The 17,026-nt window shown below is 38.2% G+C and overlaps 2 protein-coding genes across 2 annotated transcripts; both read left to right on the top strand.

Annotated features, from left to right (window-relative positions):
- Positions 1-10,732: 10,732 nt before the first annotated feature.
- On the top strand, positions 10,733-14,798 carry LOC146734072 (uncharacterized). The gene is made up of 2 exons (XM_085508520.1): positions 10,733-11,870; positions 12,352-14,798. The coding sequence occupies exons 1-2, from the start codon at positions 10,733-10,735 to the stop codon at positions 14,796-14,798; spliced, it is 3,585 nt and encodes a 1,194-aa protein (XP_085364646.1).
- Positions 14,799-14,915: 117 nt separating this feature from the next.
- LOC146734071 (uncharacterized) lies at positions 14,916-16,421 on the top strand. Its single transcript, XM_085508519.1, has one exon. The coding sequence runs from the start codon at positions 14,916-14,918 to the stop codon at positions 16,419-16,421; it is 1,506 nt and encodes a 501-aa protein (XP_085364645.1).
- Positions 16,422-17,026: the final 605 nt, after the last annotated feature.

Below are 17,026 nucleotides of genomic sequence, written 5' to 3'. Positions count from 1 at the left end.
AGTGTGATTCAAACAGTGAGTTCATCAATAATTGTCAATGCCTGGATGACTCCATGGCACCTACCAGTGAGGCAATGCAATACAATAGTTTCCATTTCTCAACTTCTCAAGATGTTAACTGTGGAAGGCAGCAGGGAGAAGTGATCCCTTTGTTTCACGCCAATTTATTCAGGAAGGTTTCATTTTCAGATGGGTTAGTCACACCCATTAAAGTGTCGAATATATTAAATATTTAAACTTAATTAACAAACTGGAAAAATATCCACTCCAACAATTCAAGTTGAGTTACCGAGAAATTACCCTGTGACACTTAATTACTCATGATCCTAAAGTAATTGCCTCTATAGGACACGGATTGAAAACGTATGCGTTTGGAATAGAGTGATTTAACATTCCAGATCTTTTACGGATTTACTGTCCAAAAGTACGACTAAATACGGAGACCGGAATTTCTGAAGTTTGGGTAGGTTTCTGGCGTTGTTTTATTTCGTTTTATGGCTTTCTATTATTAAACACGCAATTGTTTGAGGAAATTGTTTTGTCTTAGATTGGTTTCCGAGAAAGGGTACTTCAATTGGAAAGTATGTAATACAAAGAATACTTAATGAGAGTTTGCGCTTTTGAGTTCATTACAAAAAAGGGGTCCTCTGGAGAAGCCGATAAAGTCGTTATTTCTGATGCGGGGTAATGTCTCAGATATATACAGCTATATGAAGTGAAGTACTCACATATACAGCTATTTTTTCTATATGAAGTACTCACTACTTGTAATATAGCATTTGTCTTACAAGGTAAGACCGGTTGTTCCTCTCAAAATAATATACCGTGATAAAAGCTTTAATATAAAACTTCCGCACATAGGTAGCTCATGAGTAAATGAAAAAAAAATCATATCATTTATTGATGACAAGAAAGAAGAACAAGAATAGTCATAGAATAGATATTAAATGAAAACAATTTTAACAATGAGCACACCAGCTCGAAGCTTTCCTCTCATTTGCTGCTCTTAACTATCGCAGTTCTGAAGCATATTACTCTCCATTGATTGCTTGACCCTTTTGCAAGTAGTCAATCATGATGACTCGCTTGCTGTCCCAGAACACAGAGGCCGATTGATGCCACTCGCTTGAACTTCTTGGGCGGCTGTGAACCCTTATGTATCCATTGTTTGCTCTGCTCTTTTGATTCTGGATAAAAGTGGTCAACCCATGTCTCATGTTGGATTAAAAATCTCTTGAGGAAGTTGACAGGATTTGATTGGAAATGGGTCAAAAGCGTCTTTGAAACATCCAACCTGTTCAACTTCTGATGTGGAGTTAACATTCGGGGCACCCACCTTGGAGACAGCTTGCTCGTGCATAACTGATGCCTAGTGAACGCCCGATATGTCGGATAGTGACACGTCTGTCATTCATTACCATGCGATGGTTCTTTCATATTTATCACATTTGCATTCCAGTTTCAAATCTTACTAAACACATGCGAAAAAACAGTTATCAGATTGGCATAAGCTGTATTTCTTGGGGAAAAATGAATTAAGTCTCAAAAAGTTTAATCACAGAATCAGACAATGATCCTACCATATTTGGTAATGAATAAACCTTTTGTTGGAAACGTTGCCCTACCTAAGCCAAACATAATTGTCAAAATTGTGATATTGAAATGAAAGATTATGATAATCAGGACTCATGTTTGGATTATGATAGAAGGGAGCTTAGGCGATGACAACAATAGCATTGCATGTGGTTTATGTGAGGTTTGGTTGCAAGAGGTATCTCGGTGCTGAAACACATGACAAGATGTTTCAATCCGTCTTCAGGAGTGTGATTCAAACAGTGAGTTCATCAATAATTGTCAATGCCTGGATGACTCCATGGCACCTACCAGTGAGGCAATGCAATACAATAGTTTCCATTACATCTCGACCTTCATGGTTTAACTACAACTGTAATAAGATTTATAGCTTTATGATTTCCAGTGACTGGTGGGTAGAGTGCCCACTGCAATTGCCATTGAGCTGTTACTATCTATTTTTAGTGAGACTTCCTTCGTCGACTGTGTCTGCATACTACTCCGCTACATATACCCACCACTTGTCTATGTCCTACGACGAAATGATGACTTCTGCCTAAACTAGATTTTATTGATTACGTTTTTCTTACATTATGTTACAAAGGATTTCAAAGAGTCAAGGCAGTCAAGGATAATTCATCATTGCCTTCGCTACCATTGTTGACAATTACATATTCATACTTACAGAGACACAATATGTAATAAACTGTCACTGGGAAGTTGTGTGGCCATGTTATTGTAGTAATGCTACTCATGACATAGTAACTTAAAGCGGGAGGGTCGTCACCTGCACACGCGCGGGAATCGAGTCCCAAGCGACGTTAGCAACACACGCTAAAACGCAAAGGTTCATGGGTAGACGCTTGTTTGTAAACTAAGACAGGTGACGACTCCCCCGCTTTAACATTTTTGCTCAACATCTACCTCCATAATACCATGTTTTACCATGCACCAGTGATGGCTCTCACTACTACTGGTCTTTGCATCAGGTGAGATTGAACGGCCCCTAAGTGTAGTCACTGTCACACCCACCATGTATCACTGCTATTATGGTGTTATGGGTAGTAGTGGCTATATTGCACCAATTGGAGATGCATACCCCCCCCTTATATCTAGATAAATATTCTTTCAACAAGTGAACATCACAGCACTCAACTAGGGCATCTCCATAGCAACTTTAAGAGCTCCGGGTGGTCTAAACAATTTAACAAATCTATCCAACTATTGCTTAATGGTCTCGCAAGGTGATATTTCCACAAGCCCAGTCCGAGGAAGGTACTGGAATCATTACTATTCGTTACTGAAGAAAGCATCCATACATCTGACCCATTGTTGGAGGGCAGCGCACTATAAACCAGAAAAAAGTCATAAGCAAATAATTGGTAATATGTTCAGCATTTTAGTCACCTATTAATTCAATATATTTCTTTTGTCTTTATGAATTATGAATTTGTTTGCATTTTCTGATATCCCACCACATATTTATTCTATTCGTTCAGCCCTCATATTGGCTGTGTATTTTCTGATATCCCACCACGTATTTATTCTATTCATTCAGCCCTCATATTAGCTGTGTATTTTCTGATATCCCACCACGTATTTATTCTATTCGTTCAGCCCTCATATTGGCTGTGTATTTTCTGATACCCCATCACGTTTTTATTCCATTGGTTCAGCCCTCATATTGTCGTCGTGCAATTTCTTATACCCCATCACGAGTGTATTCTATTGGGTCAGTCCTCATATGAGGGTCGGCAAGGGGTATTTTCGTCACAGGAAGCGCTGTCCCAGCACAGACCTGTGTCATATGACGCATTACTAGCCGATTTTGGCTAAAATAACGCTCCGCCGCCTCTTTACACTAGTGTTAATACACGGAACTTGATAATTTTTTTCCCAATTTAAGTTGCTTTTTAATCACGTATTTTAGTGAAATATTATTTAGTGAGTGAAATATTAATGTAACAAATAATTCAATCTTGGAAATAACAGAAACTAACACATAATAAAGATAATCAAATTTGTGTTTGAAATTCGAAAGTTCTGCGTAATTTCCGGTTTCAACTAATTCGAAAATAGAACGTCCTTGAACGCGATAAAATCACGCGTAGAACGCCTTCCGAACCAGACACTAGCAGCGTAAACTTATTGCAAATTTGGGCAATTTGGGCCCAGTTTGTTCTTACAAGTTCTCTAAGTTTCATTTATCATTATTTAGTAAACAGGCCCATGAAACGATTTAATATTTCTGGAAAATATGTGCCAACCGACGACTGACTTCGAAACGTTCGAAGTTTCGAACAAATTTCCGGCACTCCTTGCGCGATATGATCAGATCGGTGTAGAAGACCTGCAGCGTCAATGCATGGGCACGATGTAAAACGTAATCAGCTATTTTATTCGTCCGTAATTCGTAGAAAGATCTTATTTTTTGTAAGCGTTTAAAACATTTTCCCCATTAAATGCCGTAATTCGTACGAAATTACAAACTTGAAATTGCTCTTCTGAAGCCCGGTGTCATGCAAAAAATTTAGTGGATTCTCGTAAATAATGTGCATTGTTGAATAAAAACAAACGTTGTGCTGTTGGTGCATCGACAGCAGAGAGCTAAGTTGTTACGTAGATCTTGAATGTAGGAAGTTTCGGCCACACATGTTTTATATATTGTTGATTGAAACCTTGCAGTTCTATATATTTATATTTAAATTATTTATTTTATTTATACTAATTCTCTAAGACCGGATCAGGAAACCACGTCATTCGCTTGACAACGGCCTAACAACCGATGGCGTGGGGGTAAACAAACCCTGAAGAGTCTCGCTCGGTGGTAATCATACAAGGTGTTAATTTTGTGTACCGGTGAGTAAAGTAACTGCTCACAGTTCTGGATTGTTTCCTGTGCAGAATTTGGAACTGGCTATGTCTTCTGTGTGGGTGGGGTAGTAAAGTGTATTTTCAAGGAAAAAAATAAGCAGACATCATTTAGTGCAAAAAGTGACTAGTCATATTCGATTATTTCTGAAATAAATTATGCCATTATATTAAGCTAATATCGCTACTCAAGATGTACCCTGCCATGTGGAAAACAGAATAATCCTACCTTTACTAGTAAGTTAACACATTAATTTTTTTTATTATTACAACTGTTGTTAGTTTAGAAGACATCATTCTACAACATCTCAGAACAAATTATCTCTTATATTACTTTATTCTGTTTAGTTACTACGTGTACAATGCCGAAAAGTTGCTGCGTGCATGGCTGCACAAGTAACAAAAAGAAAGATCCAGAAATACGTTTTTATATTTTACCAGCAGATGTGAAGAGAAGACAGATTTGGCTTCAGGCTATATCCAGGGTAAAAGTGAACCAAAATGGAAAAGTTCATAGAGCTGAGACATGGTCACCCAGAAGCAAATATACTTATGTGTGTTCATATCATTTTATTACTGGTAGGTTTATTGAACCTGTTGTCTTTTTACACTAATTACAGTTATATTTCATGTGTATTTGTTATTAACTGCATGTTCTATTTGGTGCTTATTGTTTTCTATTATGCAAATTTCAGGTGAAAAAAATAATGACCATCTACATCCAGACTATGTCCCATCAATGTTTCCTCATAAGAAAAGTTTCAATAAAGAAAACTCTTCAAAGATGGAACGGTATGAAAGAGTTCAGAAACGAAGACAGCGTAAAGTTCAGATGAACCATGGTAATTAATTTTATATAATTTTAAAGAATGGCAAAATGAACTTTCATTGTTGAGGATTTTTTTGGCAAACATAGAAAGGGGAACTCAGATAAAAAAATAATTTATTGGAAAAAATGTATGGTTGAACTACCTTATTTTCATTGTTAAGTAATTAAAAAAATATACCTAAACACAAACAAAAATTACCTGAAATGTACATGAAGGGATATTACAAGTGGTATTGATGATGGAAAAAACAATTTGAGAAGCATACAGTTGTTTACATTATTTGTTATTTTTTCTATTTTTAGATTCATCAGCTAGAAAGAAATTACTGGTCTTAGAAAACCACAGCGACCAGTACGAATCCCAAGATGATACAGAGAAATTAAGTGATTGTTCACAGTCTTCTCATTCTGAAGAAGATACTGAAACTTATAGTACTAACAAAACCCTCTCTACATCAAAAGAAATGTCTTCAAATCGTTTAAGTAAATTTATTCCCTCATCCTTAGAGCCAACAGAAAGAGAAATATGAATATGGAAATAGCGAACTTACGAAAGGAACGAAACAATGCTGTAGAGGAGGTTGCAAGACTGACTAAGTTATTAGAGGAGGCAAGGAAAAATTCAACACTCTCAAACAATTCAGTAGAGTTAGATGACAAATGGGAGGAGATGTCTTTTTGCATATATTTGCCTTTTTAAGCCAATCATTGGGCAGAACCTGCACAAGAAAAAGTTTACCCTTAAGAGAACAGTTGTTTGTCACCTTGGTGAAACTTCGCCAGGGCATAACATTTGATTTTCTTTCTCTTCTGAGAGGAATCCTTAAGTCCACTATAATTGACTATTTCTGGAAGTGGACTAATTTGATGCATGCAAAATTAAATTTTATTGTAAAATGACCGGAACGTGAAAACATTTTTAATATAATACCACCTGTATTTAAGGCAAAGTTTCCTAGGTTAACATCAATAATTGACTGTTTTGATATTTTTATTGATGCACCCAAGAATTTGTTGGCACGGGGTCAATGCTACAGTAGTTACAAATAACATACTACTGTTAAAGTTTTTATTTCGTGCAACCCACTTGGACAAATAAATTTTATTTCCGATGCATGGGGAGGGAGAGTTAGTGACATACACCTAGTAAGGAACTGCTGTTTCATCGATTCCAAACTGCACTTACCTGGGGACCAAATATTAGCTGACAGGGGATTTACATTGAAGGAGGACTTTGCCACAGTATGCTCTGTTCTTACTGTTCTCATTATGCCAGTTTTTACTAAAAGAAAAAAACAACTTTCAGCAGAAGAAGTAGAAAATTCCAGAAAGATATCGTCTGTCCGGATCCACATTGAGCGTGTCATTGGAAATATAAAAAACAGATATACAATACTACAGAGCCCAATTCCAATTGGGATGATTCAAAAGCTGGTAGATGAGGCCATAGATGCTGAATTTTCCAGCATTGATAAAATAATAAAGGTTCGTGCCATTCTAACACATTTGGGTGAAAGCATTGTACACAATGAGTAAAAGCAAAAGTATTAACCAAAGACACAGCCAAGCTCTATTATGTGAATTGTAAATAATTTTATTGGTACAGTAATATTTTAAAATAAATAATGATGTACATACATTTAAAATGAATGAAGTTTATTACTGTCCCCTTACACACACACACACCTTGGCGTATACGAAATATAACTATATTTTTAACTGGTTTACAATTATTAAGATTCATGTGATTGTTAAAAAACGATACATTCATCAAACTTTTGATTTGTAAACACGTCATTTAGTAAACAATGTGATTTCAAAACAGAATAAGTTGGATACACCATAATTTACTTCACGTTCTGTCCATTCTATTATTATACATCAGTCACCGTAACGCCATAAGTTACAGCGTGCCGTAATCATGCGGTATTTTGCGGGGTATTTTCATCCTACCATATAAGGAATTGCGATATCCAAATATGGAATGATTACGCGCGTAAGCATCCTCTAATAAGAAAATCAAAAGTTTTAACATGGCTGCCACCAGGTTTTAGTTTGACCGGACTACACACAAAGAAGTTCGCTGATTCTGTTATAAACCTTTTTGGATTTCGGCATTCCGATGATGTATCCTTGGAAGGAAAAGATGTATAATAATAATGTTATTGCTTAATAATATGTCATTAAGATTCAAATAATTTTGCAGAAACCCTAAATCTACAAATACACTCTCAGGTGAGTATTGACAACTACGGACGTGGTAATATAGATCATCGTCACAGTGGCACGCGCGTATACGACTATTCTGTCATTTGTACAGGACACTACAGGATTTCCGACAAATGATTCTTCACGAAATGTTGCCGTGTATACATGTTCATGTACCACTCTTTTGCCATTGGCGGGGCCATCATTAAGTAAGTGTAGTGATATGCAATTATGTAATTAATCAGCATAACATTAGCGTTATTATGTTTATCTATTTAATTTCAATTGTGTGAAGCCACCACAGGGATTGTAGTTACAGTACAAGATGACAACTTACCGGTCCAGTTTCACTCTTGTCTACGGCTATGTGTCTAAAACAATATTTCGATGAGGTTTGGCCATCTTTATGTATTTAAACAAAAAAAGTTAAAAATCACAGATATTGCCGCTTCCATATGATGCAGATTATCTGTGCAACAAACATTGCCCCAATCGATACTCAAATACAGATTAATTAGTAATCTTTACACTTACCAACTATGACGACAATTAATTTATTTTGTACTAATGATCGTTTTGTTGAATTTTATATAGGAATATTATTCCAATTTTTCTGCATGACGCGGTTCAGTTAGAAAGTTATAAAATGATGATATGCTTTTCACGTGATCATTATACGTGCATGCATGAACTAAGTGCATGAAGTGGCGTTGATGGCGTTGTCGATTAAATTAAGTATTAACTCATTAAGAAAGGGTTCCTTCCCTTTGCCCAGGTATGTAGATATTAGTGCGGTAGTTAGCAGAGAAAAACACGAGCTTAACAATGATCTGTGATTCAGACATTCTCTAAATTTAAATTACTACTATTATATATCTAGAAGCTTAGCTATAAACAAAAACGTTAGTGTATATGTCGTACCAAATGTTTGTTTAAGGAATTACTCGTTGGCCAATTTCGATTTTGTGCTTTTTTTATTCCGAATATTTTAAAATGCCGCTTTTTAACAATTTCAGTATTGTGAATAAATTGTGAATTGCACTGAACCTTTTTGTAACGCTGTAGACTGGAAGAATGGGGTCTCTGCTTTTATCATCTAACTACGACAAAACAATTACAGACATGTTACCGACAATCCGAAAAATACGTGGAAGACATTCAAGACTAATGTAACCAGGTCACACAATAACAGGACTGACCGACAAATAACCACACTACAGTAGATCAGTGAGAGGTAAATGTATATATGGAAATGCACGATCCTTAAATCATGTGAAAGATAATTATTTGTATATAATGATAATTTGTATACTTCGTTACATATTATGTGGTTATGGTACATTAAATATGACATATACATTAATGCACAAATGATAGCCCATATAAATTTGACATCAAGAAAATTTTCACAAGAAAATTTCAGGAGATAAATATGTATTACACGAGATGCGACGCGTAGATGGTAATGATGTCAACGAAGTTCATTGCTGAACTATGGGTGGCACAGTTCAACCTTACAACGATCAACACAAAGAGACGCGGTTCAAGAAAATGCATATCAACTCTAGGGGCGTATTACAATAATTCGCGAATGAACATTCAATTTCCCAAAATTACTAGCATTTAGAATGTAATTTATGATCATTATAGCTGGCGCTATAGATTCCTGTTACATGCCCCATCGCTGGAGATAATTTATATTTTCCCGTTACCATGGCGATATAGATAGTAACTCCAACAAACATAAGGAATTGCTTATACGACCGGATACAAAACACCAGCCACCATCAATGACACGATGGGATCGCTATTGTGCAGCAATATATATATATATATATATCAATAGTTGATGACACTCTCAGAATACACGGAGCACGTGGTCGGAAAATCATGTGTGATATTGTGTTATTAGTATAAATTACGAGTAAGAAGTAACTACTCAAGTTAAATACACTTGTCTGTAAAATCAAACATTGAAATAATTATGTAAGACAATTTTGTTACGAACATGCTATCACTTACGCATTTTGTCGGGGCGAGATCACAGTCACTTGGGGGCTGAAAATCAATAAATACTAATTTTCAAAAAAAATCATCCGCTATACGTATATAAATAAACAAGTTGTGAAACACGGCACCTAATAAATCGACACCCTGTCGGTTTCAAATGTCGATTTCTTACCTTAAAATGCGAAACAAAATTTTTAGAGGGAGTCAGGTGTTACGTTAATAACCATTGTTCATAATCGCTAACTTGGTTTTATTCAAAACTGCACAAATCCCGCGTTTTCTGATGATATCCGACGATTTCATGAACGAAAATGGCCAGCAGCCAGAATCAAGGGGGATTCGCACAGAGTTCTGGGTAAATGAAGGAAATACTCGCTGTTACGGCACGCCTGATTGGCTGAAAATGAGTATGCGCACTTGATTTACCCACAACTCTGTGCGAATCCCCCTTGATTCTGGCTGCTGGCCATTTTCGATCATGAAATCGTCGGATATCACCAGAAAACGCGCGATTTGTGCAGTTTTGAATAAAACCTAGTTAGCGATTATGAACAATGGTTATTAACATAACACCTGACCCCGTCTGCACTTTTTGTTTCGCATTTTAAGGTAAGGTGTCGATTTACTAGGTGCCGTGTTTCACAACTTGTTTATTTATATACGTATAGCGGATGATTTTTTTTTTAAAATTAGTATTTATTGATTTTCAGCCCCCAAGTGACTGTGGGCGAGATGCAAATCATAGGTGTGTTTGTTGATTAAGTTTGAATTGTCTAGTTAGACTTCAAAATGTTTTCTATAATTAATATTCAATTCGCTGTATTATTTCTGTTCAGCAATAGCTTTGATGTTTAGTTTAGATTATTCGTATTCCTATTATATCATACATTGTATTTGACCTATGACGTTATTACCGCGATCAGTGATTGGTTTAAAACCGATCTATCACAACATGAGTTTTGTGTCATGTGACTCTTGAGGTCCTCGTGCCATTGTTATCGTTATTATTATTTTTACGTTTGTTGTTGTTTCAAGCCGTTGTTGATGTTTCCTTTTCAAAGTTCAATAAATGTCAATCCTGACATGAGACTTTCCGACTTCGTGAATTGTTCCACCTATAGAGTACAGTGGCTATACTTCGAGCCAAATCACAGCCACATATTGGTGCAAGAGACCAGGATTCAACGGAGCAATTCAAAGTCGCGCGACACAGTGAAAGTTTCAACCAGCACAGTTTTCAACATGGCACCAAAAATCACCACGCTAATCAAGAACAGAGATAGAGCAAGAGTCAAGCTACAAGCGGTGCTACAACCCATTGAACAACTAGTATCCAACTACGAGACAGCTCAAGACAAGACCGTCGCATATCGGGAAATCGCCGCAAGAAAGTTAACCGTCGATACGAGAGTCGAAGCCCTAGTCACCGCCGACGGATATGTCACGGGTCTCATCGATATCGACGACCCAGAATTCGCCGCTACTGACAGTTATGAGGTAGATATACTGAATCGTGTTGCTCTTATTACTTTATTTGTCAATCAAAACAATCCTGCTTCAATTCTAGACCCAAATCAACGACCAGTCAGCGTACAACGCCACCCACCTCAACTCAAAATTGTTCAACTGCCTCGCCTCGAGATACCCATTTTCCGCGGAGACCCACTAACATGGAACGAATTCAACGACAATTTTAAGGCCACAATTGATTCAAATACGCAGATTACCGATGTACAGAAGTTTACATACTTGCGATCATTTGTTGCCGACGACGCCAAGCAACTCATAGACGGCTATCAGATGTCCGCCGAAAATTACAAACTGGCATACGCACTGCTAGAAAAGCGTTACGGACAGACACAACTTATTATTCAAGCGCACATGGAGTCATTATGGACGCGTGCACCACCCGATTATAACGCCACATCTTTGCGAACATTTCACGATAATCTGGACACAACTATTCGCTCACTCAAAGCTCTTGGACAGGATGAATCTCACTACGAAAAGCTATTGATACCGTTTTTACTCAAGCAACTGCCAGTTCAATTTCAACGCCAACTTTCTCGATCCAACACGGATGATACATGGACTTTGGCGACGCTCAGCAAAGCAATGCTACATGAAATCAAAGCTCTCAACATTGGATCAGACGACGCTGCTGATAGCGATCACTACCCATCGTCTGTTGCTGCTTTCAATACCAACAGTCAGTATCCTCAGTCAAAACAAGCAGCTGGTACCCATGGTAACTATCAATGCAATCCACATGTCTCTAACAAAACAAAATATACTGCTAATGCCAGAACACACACTGCACAAAACAATGCTAAATCACAGCAGTATACACCCAGATCACCACATTGCACTTACTGTAATGGTAAACATTATACCGCAGACTGTCGTACCATAACAACACGCACAGATCGTTTGAAATTTATACATGATAACAAGCTCTGTTTTAATTGTTTAGGTCATCATCTTTTCGCGAGAATGTCGCTCCCGTTGGACTTGTCGCACGTGCAAAGGCAAGCATCATACTTCAATTCACTCGACTATTTCGACAGACACCCAGCAAAATAAATCAAGCGATACCCACATAAATTTCGCGCATGTATCAAATCACTCTCCCAAGCGACCATTTCTCAATAGGCGGTCAAATACAGACCCACCACCGCGCGTCTTGCTGAAAACCGCACGAATCACCACGTTTGGCAATGGTGTTTCTAGGGTCGCTACAGTCCTTTTTGATGAGGGGGCTGATAGGAGTTTTGTGACAACAAAGTTTGCAAATTCGATAAATGCAAACCCCAATTACTCGGAAACTCTCAATCTGAAATCATTTTCCAATTCGAAAACAGGGTATAAAACGATACCTCGTACCACTGTCGGTCTTCTACAGATAGATGGTATAAAGAGCGCAATCGACTTGCTCATAGTCAATGAAATTTCCGATAATTTAGATAACAATCTCACACACGATTTACGCAATATATCACATATACGCAACCTCAAATTAGCACACCCACTTTCTCACGACACTAACATGACTGTGGATGTATTGATTGGTGCTGACCATTATTGGGACTATGTTGGATCCCACATCATTAGAGGTTGCAGTCCTGTCGCAGTTTCTTCCGCTTTCGGCTATCTCTTATCAGGGCCTATTCCTTCAACTAGACGGAGGGGAAGAAATATCCAGACTTTTCATATATCCAGTGTGAAAGCCCCAGATACTGAACTCGATAGTTTAGTCAGCTCATTTTGGGATTTAGAGACAGTTGGTGTTTACGATACAATCAAGTCAAGCGAACTCAAAGTAGCACAAAATGAACAATACACACAATATATTGATCATTGCCTCACCACCGAAGATGGAAGATGCACAGCTAAATTACCTTGGAAACCGGATCACCCTACCTTACATACCAACTATCAAGCAGCAAATACTCGCACCAGAAAAATGATCGCCAAGCTACCAGACAAACTTGTCAAAGTTTACGACAACATTATCAATGATCAGTTGCATAGAGGTTTTATTGAGAGAGTCACCGATAATAGTACAGATATCGGGCACTACTTACCTCATCGCTCGGTCAAGAAGGACAGCGAGTCTACTCCAATTAGAATAGTGTACGACTGTTCAGCAACTACTGGTAAGGACCAGCCCAGCCTCAATCAGTGTTTAGATACAGGACCCCCACTTCTCAATTCATTAACGTCTATACTACTGAGATTTCGAGCAGACCCCATAGCATTAACCGCAGATATTGAAAAGGCTTTCTTACAAATTAGTCTACATGAAGCCGACCGGAAATACACTAAATTTCTATGGTTAACGGACTCAACCAATATTAATAGCCCTTTCGAAACCTTCCAGTTCAAGTCAGTTCTATTCGGCACTACATGTTCACCCTTCATATTGAATGCAGCCATCAAGCATTTAACGAATGAACACTCTTCAAAATCGACAGCCCAAGTTCTACAACAGGACATTTACGTCGATGACGTAGTTTCTAGTTGCGCATCTTCAATGGAAGCATTACAGTTCTATGAACAATCAATCAATATCCTATCTACACGCAAGTTTAACTTACGTTCCTGGAACACTAATGATGCATTTCTGAGACAAGTTATTGATATTGATGGTCGATCCAACTCAAAGTCTGACTTATCAATTCTCGGGATCCGCTGGGATTCTAAAGCTGACCTTCTGCGCGTGAAACCATTAAAAACGCCGAACTTCGGACAATTCACTTCTAAGCGAGATATCGTAGCATATAGCGCTAGTCTATATGATCCACTAGGTTTGTTTTCTCCTGTTCATATCAAAGCAAAATTGATCATTCAACATTTATGGATCACCAATCACAACTGGGATACACCCATCGACTCTGAAATACTACAACAATGGCAAAACACAGCCGACGATCTCTACAAAGTGACGAACAATCACATCCAGCGCAAATATTTTGTCAACAATCCGACCAGTGTTGAAATTCACACATTTTCTGATGCATCAGACAAGGCCTACGGAGCCGCAGTGTATTTAGTATCTGACACCGAATCAACATTAGTGATGGCAAAGGCACGAGTTGCTCCCATAAACAAGCAAACCCTAACAATACCACGCTTAGAGTTAATGGGAGCCCTGATTGGAACACGACTTAGTCAATTTGTTGGTAAATCCCTTGAACGGAAATACTCAATCTCAAAATATGTGTTATGGTCAGATAGTCAGATAACATTACATTGGCTACATGGACGAGGTAAACAGAATGTGTTTACTCGCAATCGTGTGACAGAAATCAACTCATTTCAACAGGAACTCCACTACGTCAATACAGCAGAGAACCCAGCCGACTTAGTAACCCGAGGTATCACACCAGCTGAGCTATCAGAATCAAAATTGTGGTGTAACGGATCGTTTTGGTTAACTAATCGACAACACTCGCCCAGATGCGAGTTATTTGATACTCCAAACACAACCAATTCTGATCAACGTGTGAAGACAGGGGACACTTCAGTATCCACATATACGCAAGCCCCATCTTCAACGCCCACTGAAGTCTCTGAACAGACAGTACTTCACACTGTTGTTACAACAATGCCAAATTTAGAAAACGCACAACTAGGCCCTCCATTCAAATCGCCTACGATACGCGAACTATCAATCTCAGTCACAGAAACTTCCACAGAAGTCAACTACAATATTGACAATGTATTCCAGATCGAACATTTTCATAATTTATCACATCTACTTAGAGTTACAGCGTTTGTATTACGTTTCATTAACAAGTTGAGATAACGCACAAAGAAGACAGCCATATTGACCTCTCCAGATGACAACAATCAACAAACAACAGCGCCCTCACCGACCGAACTAGAGACCGCCGAGCTAGTTTGGATTCAGAATATTCAACATATGTACTACGCTGATGAAATTCGAAGACTAACCAAGAACGATGGTAAACTTGGAATTCTCTGCAAGCAACTTAAGCTATTCGTCGACAGCGATCAATTATTACGTGCAGGAGGCCGACTGCAGAATACCAACTTACCCTTCAACACTGTACACCCAATATTGATCCCCGGTAAACATGCGTTCACCACAATGATAATTCGGGACACTCATTTAAGTCTTCAACATGCCGGTACTAACGCAGTCACGTCTCAATTACGCGAGCGGTACTGGATAATCTCAATGCGACGCTACGCCAAAGCAGTTCTACGCCAATGCGTCATTTGCAAGAAAGTAGACGGTACGCTGTACTCCAAGCCAATTCCAGCGCCACTTCCTACCTTCAGAGTACAACGATCTGAACCCTTTTCTTCTATTGGAATAGACTATACCGGACACTTATTCGTCAAAAACCCAATCAATCAAGCTATTGTTAAGGTCTACATCTGTCTATTCACGTGTACTATCACGCGCGCCATACACTTAGAACTAGTCAGAGATCTTACGACTGAATCGTTTCTATTAGCCCTCCGACGTTTCACATCACGTCGCTCGACACCTAATCTCATCATATCGGACAATGCGTCAACGTTTGTATCAGCGTCACACCAGCTCAAAGAAATCATGCAAAATTCTACAGTACAACGCTATTTCTCAGATCAATGCATCGCATGGAAATTTACTCCAAAGCGCAGTCCATGGTGCGGAGGTTTCTTCGAACGAATGATTTCTATTACCAAGACAAGCCTTAAGAAAGTTCTTGGGCGATCCTGTGTGACCTACGTCGAATTGGAGACTATTCTGACCGAAATTGAATCTTCAATAAATGAACGACCGCTGACATTTGTTTCTTCAGATATCGCCGATCTGAATCCGCTCACACCTTCACATTTGATCAACGGGCGTAGTATACACAGTCTACCACGAGCTACTGAAACGGTCACAAACCCCAATATCTTGATGAATCATCACATTGCAAATCACCGATATCGTTACCTCACTATGCTTCAAGATGCCTTCTGGAGGCGTTGGTCGCATGAATATATCACCGCTCTTCGCGAACGGCACATCAACCAACACAAGGGTGTCAAAACCAATAGAATCAAAGTTGGTGATATAGTTTTAGTACATGATGACATCAAGAAGCGCCTTCACTGGAACCTAGCCTGTGTTACCAAGTTATTACCAGGTTCGGACGGTATTGTTCGCGCAGCAGAAATCAAGACGAAAAGTGGAATGACCAACCGAGACATTTCACGTTTATATCCATTAGAGATATCAACCGACAGCACGCAATCTGATCAAGAAATATCAACGGACATATCTGCGACGTCATTGATCGATTCACAACCAATCAATGATGAAGTAGACAATTCTAACACAACGCAAATTCACAGACAATCACGAAGAAAGGCAGCTCAACTAGCCAAACAAAGAATCACCATGCAGTACAATGATAATTCTGTGTGAATAATTACATTGACTCTTTATCACATAGAGACTCTTTTACAAACTTTTCGATATCACCAGAGAACTCTTTTCAAAACAGTGATTTATTACTGAACACTAGAAATAAGTAAGAACAGTATTTCTCATAATAATGAATATTGCACAATTTAGGCAAGATATTCATTTGTATCATAATTCTATGTTATAATGTTCCCTTTATTGAATATTTGAGCATTTTACATTGATTCTACAGTTAAGCAAACCCACTATGTTTTGATACAGGTTTGCCAGCAACTCGTTTGCGCCCGGAGTATGTCGGGGCGAGATGCAAATCATAGGTGTGTTTGTTGATTAAGTTTGAATTGTCTAGTTAGACTTCAAAATGTTTTCTATAATTAATATTCAATTCGCTGTATTATTTCTGTTCAGCAATAGCTTTGATGTTTAGTTTAGATTATTCGTATTCCTATTATATCATACATTGTATTTGACCTATGACGTTATTACCGCGATCAGTGATTGGTTTAAAACCGATCTATCACAACATGAGTTTTGTGTCATGTGACTCTTGAGGTCCTCGTGCCATTGTTATCGTTATTATTATTTTTACGTTTGTTGTTGTTTCA

This window comes from Saccoglossus kowalevskii, chromosome 15, assembly GCF_978046115.1.
Source record: "Saccoglossus kowalevskii chromosome 15, keSacKowa6.1, whole genome shotgun sequence".
NCBI classification, from domain to species: Eukaryota; Metazoa; Hemichordata; class Enteropneusta; family Harrimaniidae; genus Saccoglossus; species Saccoglossus kowalevskii.
This window is presented reverse-complemented; position numbering and strand designations above follow the sequence as displayed.

Bases quoted from the DNA above. Each gene is read 5' to 3' on its own strand.
- LOC146734071 (XM_085508519.1), top strand. From the start codon at position 14,916: ATGTACTACGCTGATGAAATTCGAAGACTAACCAAGAACGATGGTAAA.
- LOC146734072 (XM_085508520.1), top strand. From the start codon at position 10,733: ATGGCACCAAAAATCACCACGCTAATCAAGAACAGAGATAGAGCAAGA. The intron at 11,871-12,351 runs GTAAACATTATA...ATTCGAAAACAG, and splicing joins ACATTGCACTTACTGTAATG to GGTATAAAACGATACCTCGT.